Source organism: Cheilinus undulatus, linkage group 12, assembly GCF_018320785.1.
Source record: "Cheilinus undulatus linkage group 12, ASM1832078v1, whole genome shotgun sequence".
In the NCBI taxonomy this organism is placed as follows: domain Eukaryota; kingdom Metazoa; phylum Chordata; class Actinopteri; order Labriformes; family Labridae; genus Cheilinus; species Cheilinus undulatus.
The window spans coordinates 51,222,083-51,247,738 of NC_054876.1; the positions used below are offsets into that span (position 1 = coordinate 51,222,083).

Sequence of the window (25,656 nt, forward strand, 5' to 3'; positions counted from 1 at the left end):
CTGGCTAACATGTTGGCTAACATGCTGGCTAACATGCTGGCTAACATGCTGGCTAACATGCTGGCTAACATGTTGGCTAACATGCTAGCTAACATGCTGGCTAACATGTTGGCTAACATGCTGGCTAACATGCTGGCTAACATGCTAGCTAACATGCTGGCTAACATGCTGGCTAACATGCTAGCTAACAGGCAAGTTAACATGCTGGCTAACATGCTGGCTAACATGCTAGCTAACATGCTGGCTAACAGGCTAGTTAACATGCTGGCTAACATGCTGGCTAACATGCTGGCTAACATGCTGGCTAACATGCTAGCTAACATGCTGGCTAACATGCTGGCTAACAGGCTAGTTAACATGCTGGCTAACATGCTGGCTAACATGCTAGCTAACATGCTGGCTAACAGGCTAGTTAACATGCTGGCTAACATGCTGGCTAACATGCTGGCTAACAGGCTAGTTAACATGCTGGCTAACATGCTGGCTAACATGCTGGCTAACATGCTAGCTAACATGCTAGCCAACATGCTGGCTAACATGCTGGCTAACATGCTAGCTAACATGCTAGCTATCATGCTAGCTAACATGATAGTTAACATGCTAGTAAACATGGTAGTTAACATGCTAGCTAACAGGCTAGTTAACATGCTGGCTAACATGCTGGCTAACATGTTGGCTAACATGCTGGCTAACATGCTGGCTAACATGCTGGCTAACATGCTGGCTAACATGTTGGCTAACATGCTAGCTAACATGCTGGCTAACATGTTGGCTAACATGCTGGCTAACATGCTGGCTAACATGCTAGCTAACATGCTGGCTAACATGCTGGCTAACATGCTAGCTAACAGGCAAGTTAACATGCTGGCTAACATGCTGGCTAACATGCTAGCTAACATGCTGGCTAACAGGCTAGTTAACATGCTGGCTAACATGCTGGCTAACATGCTGGCTAACAGGCTAGTTAACATGCTGGCTAACATGCTGGCTAACATGCTGGCTAACATGCTAGCTAACATGCTGGCTAACAGGCTAGTCAACATGCTGGCTAACATGCTGGCTAACATGCTGGCTAACATGCTGGCTAACATGCTATTATCTGTAGACCCATATCTGATCATGGATGCTGCATTGGTAGATGCCCGTCTACTCATGTACGCTACAGCTCAGTGATGCTGAAGACTGAAGTCCAGTTAAATATAGAAATGTCAGGCCTTCATTAGATTGGACTGAGTGCGTATCCTGACCCTCAGCCCTCCATAATCATAATTGTCTCTGACATCATCACCGAGGCTCTCTGCATGGATGAAAGCGGGGTTGGAGATGATTACAATCATTTAAAAGCACGCTTACATCTCTTTGTGGCAGCCAGAGAGGAGAGGGGCTGAGACGATGACATTTGAATCAATTGCTGTTCTTTCTGCTGTCTTCCTGAGTCTGTGAGGTCAAACATGGCTTTGTGTTTAAAGATCATAGTTGATGATGTCCGTAAAGGGGAAATAACACTTATTCACCAGCAGTAGGGCGTGAGATGAGTCACAGAAGAACTCAGAGCTCTCAGACGGCCGTGGAGTCACATTCAGCTCAACAGTGATCATACCCTGAACCTCCCTGTCTAACATTAAACACAACTCTTGAGCTTTCAGAGACAATACTCCAGTATTAAGACTATTTTGAACATCGGACAAACTTCCGGGTCTTGTCTTCAAGGAAAGTTTAGCATGTTGGGAAAGAGGCTCCAGCCAGTTATAGGAGAGAATGTGGATTCTGTTGGCCACGGGACCATGAACCAGCTCTTCACCCTCCTAGAGCTTCTTAAGGGACAGTGGGAATTTGCTAATCCAGTCTACATATGTTCTGTGGACTCTGAGAAGTCTTAGATCCATCATATCATCAGAGGGACTAGTGGGAATATGGGGTCATGAGTCGATGCTGTAAGAATCCAGCCTTAATGGAGCCTCCTACAGCTAGTTCTGCAAAGCCTCTCACTTGTAATAAGGGTGTGTGGTAAGAGTCTGATGTCCAGCAGGTCCAGCAGGGAGCAGAGTTGTGTCCATTCATGTTCCATCCACTGTTCCGGCAAGTTAAAAGTCTTGTACCATCAAGAATGGGCTTTAGGATGAGAACAGTCTCCTAGGCAGTGGGAGAAAAGCTGAATGTCTTTCCTCAGAAACTGGGGGGGCTTTCTGCAGGAGTGCTATCCAGAAGAAGACTCTTTGGGTGGCTGACTGCACTAAAACTTAAGGTGAAGCTGGGAGTAGAAGGAACAGTGGAAGGCAACTGGTCTGCTGCTGCAAGGACCCATGGGATATTAAGTCTCCCAGGCTCCCTCCAAAAGTACTGCAATGTAAACCGAGTCTTTGTTTATTAAACATCCATCATACGGCTGATTCCCAACACTGGATGGACATTAAAATCTTAAATGTACCACGTCAAGGCCATCAGTGCTGTTTCTGAGTGAACAGCTTTACAGTGAAGGACAGACGACTGTTGATGTGGCGTACTCTTTACCCGCATAACTGAGCATTTCTGGGGATGCAGCATGTATGGAAAAGATTACAGAGGAAACCTCAGCTTGAATGGACAGACAGATGGACATTTACAGTAGCCTACAACCAAGGATTTGTCAGTGCATTCTAGAAACCCAGATACACAATGATTGAGCTCTGGAAAACCTCAGAACTAGCAGGTTCTAGGAGACAGGCCGTCCATTTACAGGGATATGAGGAGGAGGGTGTGCTTGTAATGTCATTGTAGGTTTGGAATCACTGCAGATTAAACTGCTGACAGGAACCAGTGGGAGGTTAGCAGCAGACCTTAATTCAGCTGAAAACTTCTGACATCACTGTCATTATTTCTGTTGAGCACAGGCAGCGTGGATCTAGACAGACAGCCACAGACGGGATCTGGTTTAGTAGAGGGGACAAAACAAGTCCTGGCATATGTGAAAGACCGGCCCACCAACTGATGGAATCTGTAGTAGTCCGCCAGAATGTACGCCAGTAAACAGGAGGTAGGAATATGCATCAATGTGCAGATAAACGCCGTATTAAAGGGCAGAAAGATGGAAGATACAAGTCCATTCTTAAAAACAGAGGAAGGATTTATGTGGATCTGAATGGCATCTACCGCCTCATCTCCTCACTGGCTGAAGAGATCGTCCAGCAGACAGAAGTTAAACCTCAAAGAGGGCGCTACCTGGCCATCCAGGAGCACAGATTCCTGTGTCATGGCCCGGTACGAGTAAACCAGCTCAGAACCTCATACCAACAGTCCTAGACAGGAAGTAGGCTCTTGTTTTTATGGGGAACACTATCAGGCACTGGTAAGTCCTTGTTCTGTCTTAGAGAACCGACAAGAAGAAGAGACTCTGGACGAGAGGCCCTCCTGGGTCAGAGAGAGTCCATCCTGGGTCAGAGAGAGTCCATCCTGGGTCAGAGAGAGTCCATCCTGGGTCAGAAAGAGTCCATCCTGGGTCAGAGAGAGGCCCTCCTGGGTCAGAAAGAGTCCATCCTGGGTCAGAGAGAGTCCATCCTGGGTCAGAGAGAGGCCCTCCTGGGTCAGAGAGAGGCCATCCTGGGTCAGAAAGAGTCCATCCTGGGTCAGAGAGAGGCCCTCCTGGGTCAGAGAGAGTCCATCCTGGGTCAGAGAGAGTCCATCCTGGGTCAGAGAGAGTCCATCCTGGGTCAGAGAGAGTCCATCCTGGGTCAGAGAGAGGCCATCCTGGGTCAGAGAGAGGCCAGGAGCTGGGGGAGATGGAGTCTTTGCTCCTAAATATCAGTTCAACCTGGCACTGAAATGGAGAGCCTGGCCTTATTTCTTATTGGACATATCAGTCCAGAGGTTTAGTCTTAGTTTGTGAAGGTTTTTTGTCCCTGCTTTCATTCTGATTGACAGACACAGACAGACGTGGAATTAGCAGTCTGCCTACAGACAGCAGGGAAACAGCCCACCTTTGATTCCAGCATTTGATTTTCCATTCAGCTGAAACTCTACACCTCTTTTGTGTGGCACAGCAGCAAGAATCACCCACTGAGAATAACTTTTCTGAAATATCACCAAACAAAGGCTGTGTTCAAGAAAAACCCTTTATTTTCAACGTTATTTCAACATTGAAAACCTTTGGAGAGCCTGTGTTTTCTTTCTGATGTGGCAGCCGATACAAAGGCTCATTAATCTGAGACAGCCAGGGTTGATTCTTCTCTCCTCTAACACCTACACTGTTTTATCCAAGCCTTTCTGCCCCACTTCTTCTGAAGGAGCAGTTGAAGGGGTTTATGTCGGGGAGGTGAATGCAGCTTATGATTCATTTGTGAATAGTTACCTGTTACTGTACAATAAACACTGTCCAATTTAAACAAAGCAGCAGTTACAACAAAACACCTTGGATTACAAAGGGTTTGCAAAATGCTTGCAAGAAGAAAAACAAGTTTAGGGATTTTATAAAATTTAGAACAAAAACATCAGAAAAGCAATACAAGGTTTACAAAAATAGACTGACGGTAATAATGAGACAAGCCAAGAAAGATTATTATAATAAAACGTTGCAGGAAAATAAGCGTGATATCAAAGGAAAATTTTGAATGATATCTTGAAAAACAGTCCTGTGTTCACTAATACACCTGGGTATTTTACTGATGATAAGAAGAGGGTCTTTGAAAACATGCAGGATGTTGTTAATGAAGTGAACTCTGTTTTGTCAGTGTTGGACCTGAGGGTAGGGTCAGGGTGAACCCGATCTAAAGAAGGAGGCCCAACGTTGTAGTCTGTGTTTCTAGGAGAAGCGAATGACAATGAAATAGTTTCTGCTGTAAGGAAGCTTCAAAACAAGACATCACCTGATAGAGATGGGATCGATATGGTTATTGTTAAAAAGACCACTGAGTGCGTCATCAAACCTTTAAGTTACATTTAAATCTCTCTTTTCGTACAGGTGTTGTTCCAGACAGAATGAAAACAGTAAAGGTTTTACCGCTGTTTTAAACTGGAGACAAGCACAGCTTTACTAACTGCAGACCAGTGTCATTGCTATCACAGTTCTCTAAAGTGCTGGAAAAAGTATTTGCAAATGAATGAGATTATTTCATAGAAAAGAACAAACTGTTAAGGGAGTCAGTTTTGCTTTAGAAGCAACAGATCAGCTTCTCCAGCATTACTGAAAATTGCTGAAGAAATTACTGCAGCAATAGAAAAAAGAAATATACTATTGGTACATTCATTGATTTGAAGAAAGCGTTTGACACCATCGATCACAATATTTTAATATTTTTAATTTCAAAATGACAGACGTATGGGTTAAGGGCTGGTTAGTTATTTAGATAAAAGACAACAATATGTTCAGTTTTCTGGTTTTAATTCTGAGTGTCTCAATATAGAATGTGGAGTTCCACAAAGTTCAGTGTTGGGACCTAAACGTTTAAAGTTGTATATAAATGATTCATGTCTCTCAGTCACTGCAGTCAGTGTTGTTGGCAGATGACACTAAGAAGATTTACAAACGTTGGCAATTAGAGTAGAAAATGACACGGAGAAACTGAAACAATGGCTACGAATATTTTATTCTAAACAAAGCAAAGTTTCTGTTAGACTGTAAGGTCATGAGAAAGCTGTACTGCTCTCTTATTCTGGTGGAAATCTGGGGAAATACGTACATAAGCAACATAAATCCATCCTTTTTATTACAGAAAAGAGCAGTAAGAATTATTCACACCAACAAAGTTTATTAAGGCAGGATTGTTAAAACTTAAAGATCTGATTGAGCTGCAGACACTCACAGTCATGCTCACAGCTAAAAGTAGAGCATTACCAGAAAATGTGCTAAAGATTTTTGTTTTTAGTTCAGAGGACCAGAACCATAGAAGGAAATTTAATTTCAAGCATCAATTTGCACGGACGACCTTAAAGCAGGTGTGTATTTCTGTGGTTGGAGTCAAAATGTGGAATTCTTTCCAGAGTGATATGAAGAGCTGTCTGAATATATTTCAGTTTAAGAGATTGGAATTTAAAATTAAGAATTTAAAGAGAGACTCATCAGACAGTATGAACATGGAGAATAGGGTGTAGTAGGCGTTGTCAGAGTCGTTGAAAAAATTCACTGTATCTTTTTGCATGTTGCTGTAATATCATTGTTTCAGTTGGCAGACCAACTGTTGAACATTTGTGTTTTAGTGAGGGGCAGGCTAAAGAAGAGTTTTCTTCTCCCTGCTCCTTTCTGGCCGTGGAATGGAATGAGGTTGACTGTTTCTTTGTGAAGTAATGTGAAATTTACCACGACAAGAATAAATAAAATAAAAAAAAGGAAATAAACATCTGAAGGAGCACACGGAGGGAAAAGGTGAGAAACTCTTTAGAACATGAAATAAAGAGGATGGAGAACACGGGAAAGAGCATTTTAGAGACCCATCTGTCATTAAAACGCCTTCTTCATCAGAATCAGCCAATAGCAGAGGGTTGGGGTTGGCAGAGAAGCAAAGACCAGTAAGGAGAACCTGGAGGAGGGTTGGGGTTGGCAGAGAAGCAAAGACCAGTAAGGAGAACCTGGAGGATCATAATGAGAACTAGAAGGACTCAATAAACCAACAGACTCTGAGTTTTACTTCTTCTTCTTCTTGGTGGGTTTATTTTACTGTGTTCATAACAACAGTGAAATTATGAAACGTGGAGAGATGTTTTATGGATGGCAGTGGTTATTAATGCTCAAAGTTACAATCAGTTGATTTTCACCTGCAGCCATTCAGTTTGTTTGTTTGCACAAATGAAGACATTCATGAGTCGTACAATCCTGAAAACATCCAGAAATCAGAGATGAAGACAGAAATCCCTCCATCATTGAATGAACAGATTAATCTGTATTTTCACCGTAGCAACACCAGAAAAATCTGAGGGATTCTTCTTGTTTTCAAATCAAACAGTTTGATTCTTTAGATCAGTTTTTATCTTTAGCTTGGTGAGATGTTGGTCAGAGGTGGGAACAGTTCGTTCAAACCACTAACCTGTGAAAAACACGTCTCCTCTTAACTTAACCCTCAGACCTCCTTTAGAAAAATCACTCTCCCCCTCAAAGCCCTTTTAGGACATCGGTTATATTTCAAAGTATTAGAAATGAATGAAAAAATTTTTCTTTTTAATTTTTGGTCCTTAACTCTAGTCCTAGTCATGTATAGCAAATGTGAATTAACTTTCATAGTTTTAACCCTATAAATGCCAGGTTATTTACATAACGGCACTTTTTTTTTTTTTTACACAAAAAATGAATTATTTTCAATCTGATAAATGCAAAGCAGATTTTTTTGTGCAGGGGTTACCAGTCTGGGATATGTCAGTGATTACCACTAACACTGATTTTGACAGACTATTACGTTTTGTGTAATAACAAAAAATAATAATAATAAAAACAGTCTCCCTCTTAAAGCCCTTTTAGGACATTGGATATATCTCAAAATAAACTAGTAAACTAGTAAACTCCTTGGTTTAGTGGGACTCTTTCTGTTGTCTGAGACTTCCCACCAGTTGCCGATACTCTCTCCTGTCTTCTCCACAGCTTACAGCTTTAATGGGTAATTCATCAGATTTCACTGACCATGACTGATTTATTAATTTAATAAGAAGGTGAAATATCCAAGGGGGTGCATCATTTTCATATGTTTTGAAAAATGCTGGGCCAAGCCCTCCGGGAACTGTTTGAAGTGACGGTCCCTCCTCTACACCAATAAAAAGCAATGCCAAAAAAAAAAGCAGAAAACACACAAAAGCAGTCAGAATGCCCTCAAAGTTAAACAGACATTATTTGGTGTTACGCAGAAGTCTGAATCCTGCAGACAGAGTAATGATGGCTTTATCATGAGGCAGGAGACCATCTTTAATGGTGGTGCATTGGCTGTTTGTCAAAAAAAGTCAGCCCATAAAAATAGGAAGATGTGTAACGGGAGTTTCTTCTCACACAGCTTAAAGAAAGATTCTTCTTTTGTACATGAAAATATTTTCACATAAATGAGCCACCTGGAGGTTCAACAACAGTTTCTATTAAAGACCACACTGAAACAACAAAGCAGCAGGTTAAAAAGCTCAGTCCATGTCCATTTGGTTCTTTTTGCTTGCCGTACTTTATTCTTGTATTGATTGTCACTGGAAGTAACCGCCCACCAGCTTGATTATGTGACAATCAGAGGAATCTGAAGGTAATGACTGCCGGTCCTCCCAGTCCTCCAGAGGAGACAGGCTGTGAACACGGTCCTCCAAAATCAAAGGAGGGGGGTCATCATGAGCAACTGACGGTTCCCAACGCCATGGCAACAGCAGCCTGGTACAATAGATGCTCAGACAGAGAGAGCAGAAGAGAGGGGACTGAGAGGAACGGCAGAGATGATAAAAGAGCCCAGCTGACTGGGTGGAAGTAGAGAAGCATTTATAAAAAACATGTCAGTAGTTTTAGCTTTATGGCCATATTAATAGACTATTTATGAATGTTTATGTAGAGAAATAAGAAGTATGATTCTAGTGGAAAATTAAACAAGAGGTCATAGACACCCAATATTTAGAATTTTGTAATGATTAAAACTGCTGACTAATTCTTACACTCTGTCCCCCAAAAAATAAATATTTAGTGACTTTTTAAAAATGTTGGGCTTTATTTGCTTTTATTTTGATAGGGCACCTGACAGCAGCAGGACTGGGTCTTGGTCCTGTGCATAAAAGATTGAAGAACCGTCTATGGGCCTGAGCTAAACCAGGACCCCTTAGTTTTTAAAAGTACGTTTACTTAAATATAACGATTGTCTATTTGTGCTACAAGACGAGGTGAGAACGAGCCGTTAGCTATGGGCGGGGTTTAGTTGTACTCAAAGCCATTTACAATGGCTGCCTCCAGGGCGGTGATTAGCTCGGCTGTAGCTCAGATGTAGCTCGGATGTAGCTCAGATGTAGCTCAGCTGTAGCTCAGATATAGCTCGGCTGTAGCTCGGATGTAGCTCAGCTGTAGCTCAGATATAGCTCAGCTGTAGCTCAGATATAGCTCGGCTGTGGCTCAGCTGTAGCTCGGATGTAGCTCAGCTGTAGCTCTGCTGTAGCTCGGATGTAGCTCAGCTGTAGCTCAGATATAGCTCGGCTGTAGCTCGGATGTAGCTTAGATGTAAGCTCAGCTGTAGCTCAGATATAGCTCGGCTGTAGCTCGGCTGTAGCTCAGATGTAGCTCAGATATAGCTCGGCTGTAGCTCGGATGTAGCTCAGCTGTAGCTCGGATGTAGCTCAGCTGTAGCTCAGATATAGCTCAGCTGAAGCTCAGATATAGCTCGGCTGTGGCTCAGCTGTAGCTCGGATGTAGCTCAGCTGTAGCTCAGCTGTAGCTTGGATGTAGCTCAGCTGTAGCTCAGCTGTAGCTCAGATATAGCTCGGCTGTAGCTCGGATGTAGCTCAGATGTAGCTCAGCTGTAGCTCAGATATAGCTCGGCTGTAGCTCGGATGTAGCTCAGCTGTAGCTCAGATATAGCTCGACTGTAGCTCGGATGTAGCTCAGATGTAGCTCAGCTGTAGCTCAGATATAGCTCGGCTGTAGCTCGGATGTAGCTCAGATGTAGCTCAGCTGTAGCTCAGCTGTAGCTCAGATGTAGTGTCAGACTTAAACTGGACCACGTTTCTGCAGGAAATAAAGAATAAAACAACATTCAAAGCTTTTCAAGGTATGGAGGATGTTTCTGCTCTTCTGCTGACCTGCTTCAGCGCAGGTTTGTGAGAGATACAGCGGCGAAGCGTTAGCTGCGAGTGTTTGTATAGAATGGCTGCTAATGGAGTGATTAGCTGGGACTTAGCCACAGAGGGAGTTTTATCAGAACTAGACAGCATTTCTTTATCAGAACAAGGGCAGAGAGCAACGCTGAAAGCTTTCCATGATGAAAAGTGTTGGGTCTTCTGCATCAGCATGGCTCTACAATGGTTACAGGTGTGTCCGGTGGCTGCTGCCGTAGCGAATAGCTCAGCTGTAGCTGTAGGAAAGTGGCGGTTTAATCAGAACTGGTCCACAATTATTTAAGAAAAAAACAACAGTGTGACAGACTGAAAACTTCTCTCAGCAGAAGATGTTTGCATCAATTTTATTCACCAAGAAGATCCGCCAATCCACGGCAGCGGCAACCTGTCAGCTGTAGAGAAGCGCATGCGTATGTCCTTTAGTCTTGTGGCTCTGATTGGCCCATCATGAATGTGACAGAACGTTTCTCCAATCACCTTCCAAGCTTTTTTTGGAAAAGTCCTGCCCTTCCCAAATGCTTCCCATGGGAGCTTTTCCAAATGAATGTGGAATATACCCATGAAATGGAAATTTGAAACAGTCAATCTGGTGTGTCAGCTTAGATCTACTCCTCTCTCCTGTCCGGCATTTCAACAGGAATCCTGGGTAGTTAAGGTCAGCCATGTAACCTAGTCTATGGCTGACCACAACTAAAACACCAGTAATCAGATATTTCAACTTTTCATGGCAGATTTGCCATCTTTTATGTTTTTTGATTTATTGGCTTTTAAAATGGACTTGCGCTGCATTCAGTGAGGCAGAGGGCCACATGTGGCCCCTGGGCCAACAGTTGCCCACCCCTGTTCTAAACTATCCATAGCATGGCCCCATAGGAGCAGGAGGGTCCCCTTGCATGCATTAATTCCCTGTCTCAACATTTTCAGTGCTTCAGAGAAACACGCCGCCACCCTAAAGGAGGGAAAACCCTGAACCCTGAACACAAACATTCCTGTATACTGGGGCCGCCAGCATTTTTATACTCTAAAACTTTCTTCTTTCACTGGTGGAGCAGGATGCAAAAGTGGGTGTGACGTCATTTCAGTAGCCTCAGATGTGTGTCTGGAAACAAAAAAAATATGTGTCAGTAAGTCGATGATGTGCTTTTATTTTGAAGGATGTGGTCATCTCTTTGTTCTTGCTTCCTCTCAAGTCAAACTGTCCCATTTTCATCAAAAACATTCAGTTTGAATTGAAAAAGAGAAGAAATTAAGGTTTCAATTTGCCATTAAGAAGGTGCTGATGCTAGACCAGTAGGGATCCACTGATTTTAAAATAATTTCCCATGGTATCATAAAGTAACCTGATGACTTTCTGTCATATTTTCTGACTTTTTCTGAAAGTTGATGCGATATTAGTGCAAACTAGACAGTGTTCAGGAGTTCAGCTGAAGTCTGAGATCATTGAAACAACAATATTGGGTGTTTAGGACTTTGCTATGGCATCAACCCGGCATCAGTATCATCAGATTGTTATAATAAATGTCATTCACTTTAATAAAATAAGTCTAATAAAATCATTTCAAACTGATGATCTTGTGTTCATTAGGATATTATGGATCATTTTACTGAGCATGAGATCTGGTATCTCTTTTTCTGTAAAATCAACATCTTTATAAAGTATATTGATAGAAACGACACCTTACGTCCTGAAAAATGTGTCAGATATTTTAAAAACTGTTAGAATAAAGTGCCCAGCCCTCATGGAGATGAATAAAGTCCAGACAGTCCAGGTAAAAGTAAAGAAACCACTGCTTGTTGCTCGTCTTTTCCCTCCTTTGTGGTTTTCACAGATCCTGATGCGATTAGCTTCCACATGACTCAACAACGCCGGTCTGAATCGGTGCCATAATTGCTCTTTAACCCCCACCCACAGCTGAGCTGAGGTCCAAGCAGAGTAAGTGGCACTCTTCGCCCACAGAAGTGCCTGGGGAGTTGAACTCCTGGCTCCGTTGCAGCACTGTGATGGTTGTTTAGCTCTTTAGGGCCTTAAACATCGACAGTGTTAGCGCTGTTAGCTCTTAGCATGAGAGGCCTACAGACAGAGAGTCTGTCTTTACTCATCTCTTAAGATCCAACAACTTTAGTTTAGACAGCAGTGCTACGACCCAGCAGAGGGTAGGCTGTTGGTAAGCCACAGCTAGGCTCCATACCCCTCAGTCCGTGGACCCCCTGAAGCCCTTGTAACCCTCCTGGAAATCCCTGTACCCCCCCTTGGAGTCCTTGAATGCTCCCTTGGAATGCTTGAATGCTTCCTGGTAGTCTCTGTATTCCACCTCGCAGCCCATGATGAGTCCTTGGCTCTCGGCGAGGCATGGTAGCCATCGCCGCTGCAGCCTGAATGGACCGGGCCCCTGGCGGGGTTAGGTTGTTATGGTTCAGGTCCATGTTGGAGAGAAGATGACCCAGAGAGTCCCAGCGCTGTGATGAAGGCAGGCGTATCAGGGAGGAGTAACCTCGCTCAGGAAATACAGTCATCACAGGAGGCTTGCTGGTCTCAGATGTGAATACTGGAGCAGGGAACAGGTGGTCTCTGGGAGGAGGAGGTAAAGGTGCAGCACGGAGGGGGGCGGGTTTTATGTAGGTGCCTCCTCGTGGGTCGGCCAAAACCTCACTGTACGGTGGGGGAGGGTCTTCCATCAGGACGGCCTCCTCATAGCAGGGCGGCTTACCAAATCCATCTGTTTCTGGAATAAAAGGAGAGAAAATGGGAATTAAAAAAAGTGTAAGCCAGAGTTTTAGCCTCCCTAGTCTTCAATAGAGACCAGGAACTTCAGTAATCACTGACCACCTTTCTGCTTTTCCCAATTGTTAAGCATGTAAACGTCTGGTACTTTTAGCAGGATACGCCAAACTGCAAACAAAAAGTAAGGTAGTGTGTGTTTGGTAGATTATTTCTCTGTTGGAGCAAGGCTAATAAATCTAAAACCATAAGAAAGTCTGTTCAGTTCTCTTTAAATGGAGCCGCATTAGTGAGGAACATGGATCTGTGGAATGAGCAGCAGAGCTGAGGAGGAGGGTGGGTTCATGTGCCAAATCTTCTCTGCCAATCCAAACAACTGGTTCGACCATTGACTCTGGTTTGATGGCTATTTGACATTTTATTTATCAAACAGGAGCCTCAGTAGAAGAACCAGACACACCCACAACAGCCTGGCTCCTCCCCCTCATGCCGGTCACCAGTATGGCTCCTCCCTGTCATGCTGGTGACCAGCTGTGGGGCCGGCTACAACATCCTGGAGGGTAGAGTTCAGTCCCAGACTAATCAGAGATCGTTCAGAGATGTGAAACATTCACTCACGTGAAACGATGCTAACCAGCCACGATGCTAAAAGAAGATTCTAGAGTGAACGGTCCATTTCCTCCTCATCATACAGCAGACTACAGAGCGTGAGCAGCGTGTGGGTGCTGGGAAGCGTTTTCAGACAGAGATAGTGTGGATTTTGGCAAGCAGAGCGGCGTCTGCTAAAGTGTACTTGATTTTTTTATCAGCAGTACGAGGCCAAGTCTTTCATTGTGTTTCTCCCTCTAAACATCGTCTTTCTGTGGTGCCTGTGTCTCTTTATCAGCCTTGGAGAGTGCTGGCAGCTACTCTGTTTACTGCTTACAAAGAACCAGACAAGAGGCAGCGTGTCCAAAACCACGGCAACAAAACAAGAAATGAATCATCAGAACAATGACTGAAGAACACTAGTAGAACATGGACACTATCAGCTAGTAGAACATGGACACTATCAGCTAGTAGAACATGGACACTATCAGCTAGTAGAACATGGACACTGTCAGCTAGTAGAACATGGATACTATCAGCTAGTAGAACATGGACACTGTCAGCTAGTAGAACATGGATACTATCAGCTAGTAGAACATGGACACTGTCAGCTAGTGGAACATGGACACTATCAGCTAGTAGAACATGGACACTATCAGCTAGTAGAACATGGACACTATCAGCTAGTAGAACATGGACACTATCAGCTAGTAGAACATGGACACTATCAGCTAGTAGAACATGGACACTATCAGCTAGTAGAACATGGACACTATCAGCTAGTAGAACATGGACACTATCAGCTAGTAGAACATGGACACTGTCAGCTAGTAGAACATGGACACTGTCAGCTAGTAGAACATGGACACTGTCAGCTAGTAGAACATGGACACTATCAGCTAGTAGAACATGGACACTATCAGCTAGTAGAACATGGACACTATCAGCTAGTAGAACATGGACACTGTCAGCTAGTAGAACATGGATACTATCAGCTAGTAGAACATGGACACTATCAGCTAGTAGAACATGGACACTATCAGCTAGTAGAACATGGACACTGTCAGCTAGTAGAACATGGACACTGTCAGCTAGTAGAACATGGACACTATCAGCTAGTAGAACATGGATACTATCAGCTAGTAGAACATGGATACTATCAGCTAGTAGAACATGGACACTGTCAGCTAGTAGAACATGGACACTGTCAGCTAGTAGAACATGGACACTATCAGCTAGTAGAACATGGATACTATCAGCTAGTAGAACATGGACACTTTCAGCTAGTAGAACATGGACACTGTCAGCTAGTAGAACATGGACACTATCAGCTAGTAGAACATGGACACTGTCAGCTAGTAGAACATGGACACTATCAGCTAGTAGAACATGGACACTTTCAGCTAGTAGAACATGGACACTGTCAGCTAGTAGAACATGGACACTATCAGCTAGTAGAACATGGACACTATCAGCTAGTAGAACATGGATACTGTCAGCTAGTAGAACATGGACACTATCAGCTAGTAGAACATGGACACTATCAGCTAGTAGAACATGGACACTATCAGCTAGTAGAACATGGACACTATCAGCTAGTAGAACATGGACACTGTCAGCTAGTAGAACATGGACACTATCAGCTAGTAGAACATGGACACTATCAGCTAGTAGAACATGGACACTATCAGCTAGTAGAACATGGACACTGTCAGCTAGTAGAACATGGACACTATCAGCTAGTAGAACATGGACACTATCAGCTAGTAGAACATGGACACTATCAGCTAGTAGAACATGGACACTATCAGCTAGTAGAACATGGATAATGTCAGCTAGTAGAACTACTACTACTACTACTGCTACTAATTCCAGTAACCCACAGATGAAGGAGCCCTCCGTGTTTCCTGATGAGCTGATCCAGGCCTGTTTGAGTTGCTCGTTCTAATGTCTCAGATCGTCTCAGATTAAACAGACTTTCTAGTGTTGTGACAGCTCTAGATCTGAATGCTGGATTTCCCTGAAGAGGAAAGATTCATAAAGCACTTTTAGATAGAAATCATCCACTATACTCCTCAGTATGTCCCCTCACCGTGCTGTGGATAAAAAGATGTTTGTTGAACTGTTGCCATGGAGAAGGATGTATTTATAGATGCAAATGTGTGTCTTTTGGTGTGTATTTGTGTGTACCTGGCCTGACGCCATCACTCCTCGTCGTACCTCACAGAAACCTTCAGGATCAGATTCTCGGTGTTTTAAATCCACAGAGCTGTAAACAACAACGGCAGCTGCCAGAAGGGCTTTAGATAAACGCCAACAACACGGAAACAACGCCAGAACGCACGCAGAGGCTCAGCAGGCTTCAGCTGTGTAGATACACTCTGTCATGATTGGAGTAGGAAAAGTAAACTGTGACAGCTAATGTAGGCACCACCAGGGATGGGATTACACCAAAACAGGGATGAGATTACACCAAAACAGGAATGAGATGACACCAAAACAGGGATGAGATTACACCAAAACAGGAATGGGATTACACCAAAACAGGGATGAGATTACACCAAAACAGGAATGGGATTACACCAAAACAGGAATGGGATTACACCAAAACAGGAATGGGATTACACAAAACAGGAATGGGATGACACCAAAACAGGGATGGGATGACACCAAAACAGGGATGGAATTACACCAAAACAGGGATGGAATTATACCAAAACAGGAATGTGATGACACCAAAACAGGGATGGAATTATACCAAAACAGGGATTGAATTATACCAAAACAGGATTGGGATTACACCAAAACAGGGATGGGATGACACCAAAACAGGGATGGAATTACACCAAAACAGGGATAGAATTATACCAAAACAGGGATTGAATTATACCAAAACAGGATTGGGATTACACCCAAACAGGGATGGAATTACACCCAAACAGGGATGGGATGAAACCAAACAGGGATGAGATTACACCAAACAATAATCAAAAGACCAATGTAGCCCTGTTTACATGGACATCCCATTCAATCATTCAGATTAGGGATTTTAACTTTACAGTTTATATGGACGATACAGTGATCTGATTTTTTGAGTACATGTATATTTAATAAATTATCATTTTTAATCAGATTATAATCCTACTTTTTACATGTCAAGCTGTCTTTTCTATGAGATCTGCAGCCAAAAAAATTGTTTCTTCCTGAAATAAACAAGAAAGTTCTTTGACTTTAAAGTGATCCGTGATCAGTACTAATTCATCAGTAAATCAGACTGCAGCTGCAGTCAGTGACATACCATGGTGTTAAAGAAAAAATCAGCATCAGCGATGTGCCTCTGCTAAGGCCAACAAAGTTTAAATAGAATCAGAACTAGTGATTTCAATCTGCACTCCACATCATAGACTCTGAGGGCCACATCATAGACTCTGAGGGCCACATCACAGACTCTGAGGGCCACATCATAGACTCTGAGGGCCACATCACAGACTCTGAGGGCCACATCATAGACTCTGAGGACCACATCACAGACTCTGAGGACCACATCACAGACTCTGAGGGCCACATCATAGACTCTGAGGACCACATCAAAGACTCTGAGGGCCACATCATAGACTCTGAGGGCCACATCACAGACTCTGAGGGCCACATCATAGACTCTGAGGACCACATCACAGACTCTGAGGGCCACATCATAGACTCTGAGGGCCACATCACAGACTCTGAGGGCCACATCATAGACTCTGAGGACCACATCACAGACTCTGAGGGCCACATCATAGACTCTGAGGGCCACATCACAGACTCTGAGGGCCACATCATAGACTCTGAGGGCCACATCACAGACTCTGAGGGCCACATCATAGACTCTGAGGACCACATCACAGACTCTGAGGGCCACATCATAGACTCTGAGGGCCACATCATAGACTCTGAGGACCACATCACAGACTCTGAGGGCCACATCACAGACTCTGAGGGCCACATCACAGACTCTGAGGGCCACATCATAGACTCTGAGGACCACATCACAGACTCTGAGGGCCACATCATAGACTCTGAGGGCCACATCATAGACTCTGAGGACCACATCATAGACTCTGAGGACCACATCACAGACTCTGAGGGCCACATCACAGACTCTGAGGACCACATCATAGACTCTGAGGGCCACATCATAGACTCTGAGGACCACATCACAGACTCTGAGGACCACATCTCAGACTCTGAGGACCACATCACAGACTCTGAGGGCCACATCACAGACTCTGAGGGCCACATCACAGACTCTGAGGACCACATCATAGACTCTGAGGGCCACATCATAGACTCTGAGGACCACATCACAGACTCTGAGGACCACATCTCAGACTCTGAGGACCACATCACAGACTCTGAGGGCCACATCACAGACTCTGAGGGCCACATCACAGACTCTGAGGACCACATCGGGAGCTCTTCAGGCCGTCTCGGTCATGACTTCAGTGTGATGACACGTTGACAGAGCATGACTGACATGGACAGATCCCTCAGAACTGCACTTTAAAAGTTTTAAAACTTTGATTCACCTGTCTCTCTCTGGTCTCAGAGGTTGCTTTCATTTTGTCTGAATTGACTTTGTTGACATGCGAGTCCTTGTCCCTGTCTCTGCTCTGTAAAGCGTCTCTAACGGCTCCTGGCTCGTCTGTCTCTGCTGAGCTCAGCCGCTCTGTGCTGCTGCTTGGATACTAAACCCTCTCCATCAGTCTGCAGAGTGACCCAGACTCCAGCAGCCTTTTGTTTCATCCTCCCTCTCTGTCTGAGCTCATGAAGCTTCTCTGACAGCAGCTGATGCTCTCTTATGGCCCCCATCTTTCCTTTAACTGTCCGCTAATCCCTCTCTGCCTCATCCTTCTTTTCATACGTGCCAAAGAACGTCTGAAGGTTTGGATTCTGTTGTTTTCTTCTCCTGGATCATGGCTTTTTAAAGTCTTGCTGTTTTAAATTTAAAGTCTTTAGTCCTGCAGATGATTCACAATTTTAAATATTTTATTTCAACAGCTTTTACATAAAGCCGAGGCTATCTTGATTGATGACATGGATTAGCATTAGCATTGTGCAGACTGCAGCTCTATTTCACTGCTTTCTTCCTCAGAGTGTGTAGTGGTTTTATTCTATTTTATTTTATGACTTTATTTTTTACTTATGCTGACTATCATTTTCACAGGAGTTTCAATTTTTCATTTCAGAAATCTTAAAGATTAAAAAGATTGTGAAAGAAATTTTCATGCAAAGTTTTTTTTTTTAATCCTGGAAAGTACAGCTGCTTTTTGTTGACCTCCAGCAGGGGTGTGAAGCAGAATACTCCAAAAACTCGGCAGTTAATTTCCATAAAATGTGAATTTCATGTTGGCTTGGTCTGCAGGAAGATTGAGGAGAATGCTGCAGAGGAAAAGTGGGTTTTTACTCTGAAATGTTGAATTTAAATCAGACTTTTACATCCTGTTAAACACTCTAAGGTAGTCTGAAGTGCTGGAAGGTGCTGGTCTGGATCTCATTCAGGTTTCTGCTTACTCTGATGGACCAGGATTATTCTCTGCCATCTGCTGTGCCTTCTGTGGCCTGATTGCCCCCTAAAATTCATAACTCCAGCTAGTACTGGGCTTTTAATCAGGTTTTGATATCGATCATTAAAGGGTTTAATGTCTGTGATGCTCTAAAAATCAACGCTGTGTTAAATGGTAATGATCTCAGCCTTTACTCCAGCTGCCTGCCTCAGACCTACACTATATGGACAAAAGTATTCAGCCACACCTGTTAATGATGGAATTCAGGTGTTCCAATCAGATCCACAGGTGTGTAAAATCAAACATTTACAAACATCAGTGATCCTAAACGGCTCGTTCTGAGGAGTGTAGAGACTGCAGGTATGGAGTCGTGATGATGCCACCTTTGAATCAGACGGTTGGTGAAAGTGAAGAGTTCTGAACTTCCTCTGGCATTAATGTAAACACTAAAACTGCAGCAGGAGCTTCATGAATGGGTTTCCATGGCAACAGCTGCATGCAAGCCTCACTGACACTGGACTGTGGAGCAGTGGAAACGTGTTCTGTGGAGCGACCAATCATCTTCTCTGTTTCCAGTCAGATGGTGAGTCTGGGTCTGGAGGATGCTGGGAGAATGTTACCTGTCTGACTGTGAAGTTTGGTGGAGGAGGGATAATGGTCTGGGGCTGGTTTTCAGGGTCTGGTCTAGACCCCTTATCTCCAGTGAAGGCCAGTCTTAATGCTTCAGCAGACCAAGACGTTCTGGACAATGCTACGCTTCCAACAGTTCGGGGAAGGCCCTTTTCTGATCCAGCAGGACTGTGGCCCAGAGACCAGAGAAGGACTAGGAAGACTAGAATCCTGACCTCAACCCCATCCAGCACCTTTGGGATGAACCGGAACAGAGACTGTGGTCCAGGCTTTCTGGTCCAACATCAGAGCCTGACTTCAGAAATGCTCTAGAGGATGAATGGACACACATTCCCACAGAAACACTCCAGAATGTAGAGAAAGCCTTCAGAGAAGAGAGGAGGCTGTTAGAGCTGCTGAAGAGGAGGACTCCATGTTAAAGTAGACCCTTTGAAGACAAGCTTAAATTGGTCTCAGAGGTCCCCAAAACACGGCTGTGAAGTTTGCTGCTGAAAAAAACGCTCCAGTATAGGATTTTTGTACCTCTAAAACCCCCTCTATTTCAGCCCTTCTCAGAAAGAGCCGTTTCTGTGTCTGTTGCTTTAAATGGTAATTAGCTTTCTGACTCCGCCCCTGACCACACCCCTCTAAGGAAATGGATGCAGTACTCCTGGTACTACAGACACTTTTATCCAAAGTTTAGAACTTGACTGGGATTCGTCCCATCAACCTCCCAGATCGTAGTCAGCAGGATAACCCACTGAGCTATCAGCATCTCAGCTGGTAGCTGACAGGATCAGTAGAGGAGGGCCAACCAAAACCAGGGGCGGGTGCTTACGCCCCTGGTGAGGTCACCAGGAGCTAAATCTGAGAACAGCTTGTTTCAGCACACATTTTCTGAGAGATGGGGGGAGAAGAGAGGGGGAGAGGGAATGGATTTTTCTGGTATTTGAGAGGATTGTGGACAGGCCAGGGGCACATATTTGTGTAAGAAAAGCCTGAAAAAGTGATTAAAGAACATGGATCTGAATACGTCACTTTAAGAGTCTGTACCATAAAATACCAGACAGAGTCATCAGTGTTCATATCAGTTATTGTTCATTCAGACTTTAACGTTTTTGTTTCTAAATGATAAAAAAAATGAATTCTAAATGGTTTTAAATGGACTAAAAATCTAAATTCTTTGAAAAATCTCCTTTTGAATACTACATGGATTTCTTTCCTGAAGAACTGAAACCTGCTAGCTTTTTGAGTTGATTCATGGCCGTCTTCACGGCCCTCACCAGGTCAGGGACCTCTCAAGGCCAGAGACTTAGTTTAACTCAGAAACCAAAAATCCAGGTCCACATCCTCCATGTCCCTCATAAAACTCCGGCTGGACTGTGAGATGACTCTCTGCAGAGATTTAAATGTTTCTACAGAGGGACTTCTTCACAGAGCGATGATTGCAGTGATCAGTATTAGCACACAGCTGTCCTCTTACTCTACACTCGCTTTCCTCTCATCTCTCTCTCTCAGCCTCCTCGGGCCGTGTTGTTACTCTCTCCGTCACCGCTCGGCCTCCACAGTCACCACCCACGCCTCAGCAGCAGCTGTCACCATGACGCCTCGCGGGGGAACGCTGCCCGGTAGGAGGCAGGAGGAGGAGGACGGCGGGGACTGAGAGTCTCATAATAATATCTAAGAGTGAAGAATATTCCTCTCCTGTTCTTTGAGCTCTTTATAAACTTGTGCATAAATAAAACTACTTTTTTATGCTTTTTGGGTTCAAACTATGGCTGACTGTAGTTTGTCATGGCTTATTTTTGTTTAAATGTGTCCTACATTTGAAGAAGACATCCCATAAATCTTATTATGCAATCTCACTCAAAGCCGTCAACAGAAACAGAACAAATAAATCGACGTTACCTGGCATGGTGACCCAGGTCGCCTGCGGCATGGGATGAGGAACCTGCAGGGGAACCGGAGGAGACAAAGTCTGTGGAGGGACGAACTGTGGAGGCTCTCTGGGCAGCTGTGTGGGAGGAGGAGGAGGTGGAGGAGGCGGAGGAGGTGGGGGAACAGACGGGTATCCTGCAGGGTGACAGCTGAGCGGCTCCATCTCCACGCTCCTCAGACACTGCTCCCTCAGACGCTCCTCCTGACGACGCTTCAGCCGGCGCTGCAGGAAGCTGCAGAAACAGCAGAGCATGACGACCACGGCCCAGATCAACCAGAAGCCGGCAAAACAGGCCAGGAACGTGTATGTGCCCTGGGACATCACCATGGCGGTGACGGGATGGGCTGAAATGTCCCCCCGAGGCAGGAAGACACGCCTTCAGACGTACGGCGTGGGAAAATGACGTGGTGGTACCCTTTGACACTTGGCGAGAGTACTGAAGACTCCTTGGTGATAAAAATAGGTCCAGTTAGGCCGGTGACCTCGCTCCTTATTGGGCTGTAATCCAAGGCCGAGGCTTAAAAGTAGGACTTTAAGCTTGCTTCAGCTTGACTTGTTTTAAACTTTTCAAAGTGTCAAAGTCTTAAAAATCATCCCAAAAATCCTGATCTGAAGCTCTAAAATCCGAGAAATAATGCCTGTGCTCACATGAGTATGGCTTCAGTTTCTACACATTAATGAGAAAATCAATTTTTAATACCTTTCTCTCACGGTGGACTCGCCATCAACAACAGCTGCATCCTCAAAAAAAAACCAAAAAGGTGCGGTCAGTTAAGTTAGCATGCTTTAAAATGAGCTCGTGTCCTGGAAGAAGATGCATTCAAAGGAATAACCGTGCTAGGTTTTCTGAGAAACGGCAGCAGCATCTCATCAGTGTGACGAATCTAAATCACAGCTTTTACTGTTTTAAGGCATGAAAGCAAAGTTTGGGCAAAAAAAAATCTCATTTTTGCAGCTTCATGTTTCTGAGAATGGAACAGTTGTCATGCTTGTGCAGCACAATAAAAAAAATGCATTTGAAAGAAGTGAAAGTTATGCTTTTTTGAGATATTGAAAGTGCAAACTTCTTTAAAAATGAGTCTCCAGATACTCCAAAGAGGTTAAAAAATAATCATTTGGTCTAAAAACTTGTTTCCTGCAGAAACTCTTGATTCAGTCCTGATGTATTTGAAATCAGCTCCTCATTTCCATGGAGAGGCGCCTGAATCCCAGGATAGACACTTTCACAGATAAAATAAATACCATTAAAACTCTCCTGTCAGCGTCCATCCTCCCACTGTGTTTTCAACAGAAAATCAGTGCTTAAAGGTCAACAGTTCTTCATTCTTGGGGAGGAAAACCACAAATCTTTGAATGAAAAGGAAAGAAACGAGGACAAAGTTGAAGCTGGGAGAAACAAAAGGCCTTTGTGTTCAGCCAAACGAGGCGACGTCCAGTCAGAAGCTCCGAGCTAATGTGTGAAGTTCACTGCTTCAAGTCAAACCCGTCCCTTCAGGTCCGCGGGGGGTCACAGTCTGGGGTCCCTGTGCACCACAGGGACTCTGAATTCTTCTCTTTCAGATCCCGGCAGGACTCCTCGATCTCACGCTGCTCTACAAAAACACACAAAGAAGGAACGGAGCATTGTGACGGATTATTAAAGGACAATTTCTGCTAATATTAGGACTGAGCAGTGGACACAGTCAGAGGCTCTGTGCTGATCCGTCTCAGCTGTTCAAGCCCGGTCATCAGGTTTACTCATCAGAGTGTGCAGAGGAAATATTCATCACAGGAGACATGGTCGCTGAGGAGAGCCCTAATCAACTTAGCATGTTAACATCATGATAGTAACGGCTGTTTGCATTAAAGGGTTGTCAAAAGGATGTCAGAATGAACCATACTTGGATATTTTTCATCTATTATATAGTCAGCATTGCCTATTTCATGCTCAGTTTTGACAGTTTTTCTGACTTTTTCTTACCGTTAAAGCAGTCAGCATTTCCCTTTAATCTACACTGGAATTAAGAGCATCCCTAATGTTGGCTAATATCATCATACATGTCTCTATGTTATTTGATTTTATTCAACCTTTATTTAAGCAGATGAAAAACCCAGAGAGATCTCTTTTAACTTCTCTAACATCCTGAAATATTTCAGATCAAGCTGAGGATGACAAACGACTGCACCGAAGAGTGAAGAAGACCTTCAGATACTCTGCTGAGATGCTCACTGACACCACCATCATCTACTGATGACCTGACCCCTAAAAACCCTGCCCCTATCATCTGAGGCCACCTGAGACGAGTCCTGCATCAGGCCTCACAGATCCTCCATAAACCAGTCCTCCTTCACGCCGCACAGATCCTCCATAAACCAGTCCTCTACCACCCACAGATCCTCCATAAACCAGTCCTCTACCACCCACAGATCCTCCATAAACCAGTCCTCTACCACCAGTATCCTCCATAAACCAGTCCTCTACCACCCACAGATCCTCCATAAACCAGTCCTCTACCACCCACAGATCCTCCATAAACCAGTCCTCTACCACCCACAGATCCTCCATAAACCAGTCCTCTACCACCAGTATCCTCCATAAACCAGTCCTCTACCACCAGTATCCTCCATAAACCAGTCCTCTACCACCCACAGATCCTCCATAAACCAGTCCTCTACCACCCCTCACAGATCCTCCATAAACCAGTCCTCCTTCACGCCGCACAGATCCTACATAAACCAGTCCTCTACCACCCACAGATCCTCCATAAACCAGTCCTCTACCACCCACAGATCCTCCATAAACCAGTCCTCTACCACCCACAGATCCTCCATAAACCAGTCCTCTACCACCCACAGATCCTCCATAAACCAGTCCTCCTTCACGCCGCACAGATCCTCCATAAACCAGTCCTCTACCACCCACAGATCCTCCATAAACCAGTCCTCTACCACCAGTATCCTCCATAAACCAGTCCTCTACCACCCACAGATCCTCCATAAACCAGTCCTCTACCACCCACAGATCCTCCATAAACCAGTCCTCTACCACCCACAGATCCTCCATAAACCAGTCCTCTACCACCCACAGATCCTCCATAAACCAGTCCTCTACCACCCACAGATCCTCCATAAACCAGTCCTCTACCACCAGTATCCTCCATAAACCAGTCCTCTACCACCCACAGATCCTCCATAAACCAGTCCTCTACCACCCACAGATCCTCCATAAACCAGTCCTCTACCACCAGTATCCTCCATAAACCAGTCCTCTACCACCAGTATCCTCCATAAACCAGTCCTCTACCACCCACAGATCCTCCATAAACCAGTCCTCTACCACCCCTCACAGATCCTCCATAAACCAGTCCTCCTTCACGCCGCACAGATCCTACATAAACCAGTCCTCTACCACCCACAGATCCTCCATAAACCAGTCCTCTACCACCCACAGATCCTCCATAAACCAGTCCTCTACCACCCACAGATCCTCCATAAACCAGTCCTCTACCACCCACAGATCCTCCATAAACCAGTCCTCCTTCACGCCGCACAGATCCTCCATAAACCAGTCCTCTACCACCCACAGATCCTCCATAAACCAGTCCTCTACCACCAGTATCCTCCATAAACCAGTCCTCTACCACCAGTATCCTCCATAAACCAGTCCTCTACCACCCACAGATCCTCCATAAACCAGTCCTCTACCACCCCTCACAGATCCTCCATAAACCAGTCCTCCTTCACGCCGCACAGATCCTACATAAACCAGTCCTCTACCACCCACAGATCCTCCATAAACCAGTCCTCTACCACCCACAGATCCTCCATAAACCAGTCCTCTACCACCCACAGATCCTCCATAAACCAGTCCTCTACCACCCACAGATCCTCCATAAACCAGTCCTCCTTCACGCCGCACAGATCCTCCATAAACCAGTCCTCTACCACCCACAGATCCTCCATAAACCAGTCCTCTACCACCCACAGATCCTCCATAAACCAGTCCTCTACCACCCACAGATCCTCCATAAACCAGTCCTCTACCACCCACAGATCCTCCATAAACCAGTCCTCTACCACCCACAGATCCTCCATAAACCAGTCCTCTACCACCCACAGATCCTCCATAAACCAGTCCTCTACCACCAGTATCCTCCATAAACCAGTCCTCTACCACCCACAGATCCTCCATAAACCAGTCCTCTACCACCCACAGATCCTCCATAAACCAGTCCTCTACCACCAGTATCCTCCATAAACCAGTCCTCTACCACCAGTATCCTCCATAAACCAGTCCTCTACCACCCACAGATCCTCCATAAACCAGTCCTCTACCCCTCACAGATCCTCCATAATCCAGTACTCCTTCACGCCCCACAGATCCTACATAAACCAGTCCTCTACCACCCACAGATCCTCCATAAACCAGTCCTCTACCCACAGATCCTCCATAAACCAGTCCTCTACCACCCACAGATCCTCCATAAACCAGTCCTCTACCACCCACAGATCCTCCATAAACCAGTCCTCTACCA

At 44.7% G+C, this 25,656-nt stretch overlaps 1 protein-coding gene across 2 annotated transcripts in view; it reads right to left on the reverse strand.

Annotated features, from left to right (window-relative positions):
- Nucleotides 1-5,319: 5,319 nt before the first annotated feature.
- Nucleotides 5,320-25,656, reverse strand: part of LOC121519320 (proline-rich protein 7) — a 33,334-nt gene continuing 12,997 nt past the window's right edge. The window contains exons 2-3 of one of the 2 annotated variants that reach the window (XM_041802206.1): nucleotides 21,112-22,729; nucleotides 5,320-12,464 (exon numbers count right to left, since the gene is read on the reverse strand). In XM_041802206.1, the coding sequence (XP_041658140.1) occupies nucleotides 11,866-12,464; nucleotides 21,112-21,469 (957 nt within the window). In that variant the 5' untranslated portion in view covers nucleotides 21,470-22,729 and the 3' untranslated portion in view covers nucleotides 5,320-11,865. Of the gene's footprint in view, nucleotides 12,465-21,111; nucleotides 22,735-25,656 lie in introns of both variants that reach the window. The other variant, XM_041802204.1, reaches the window with a different exon arrangement.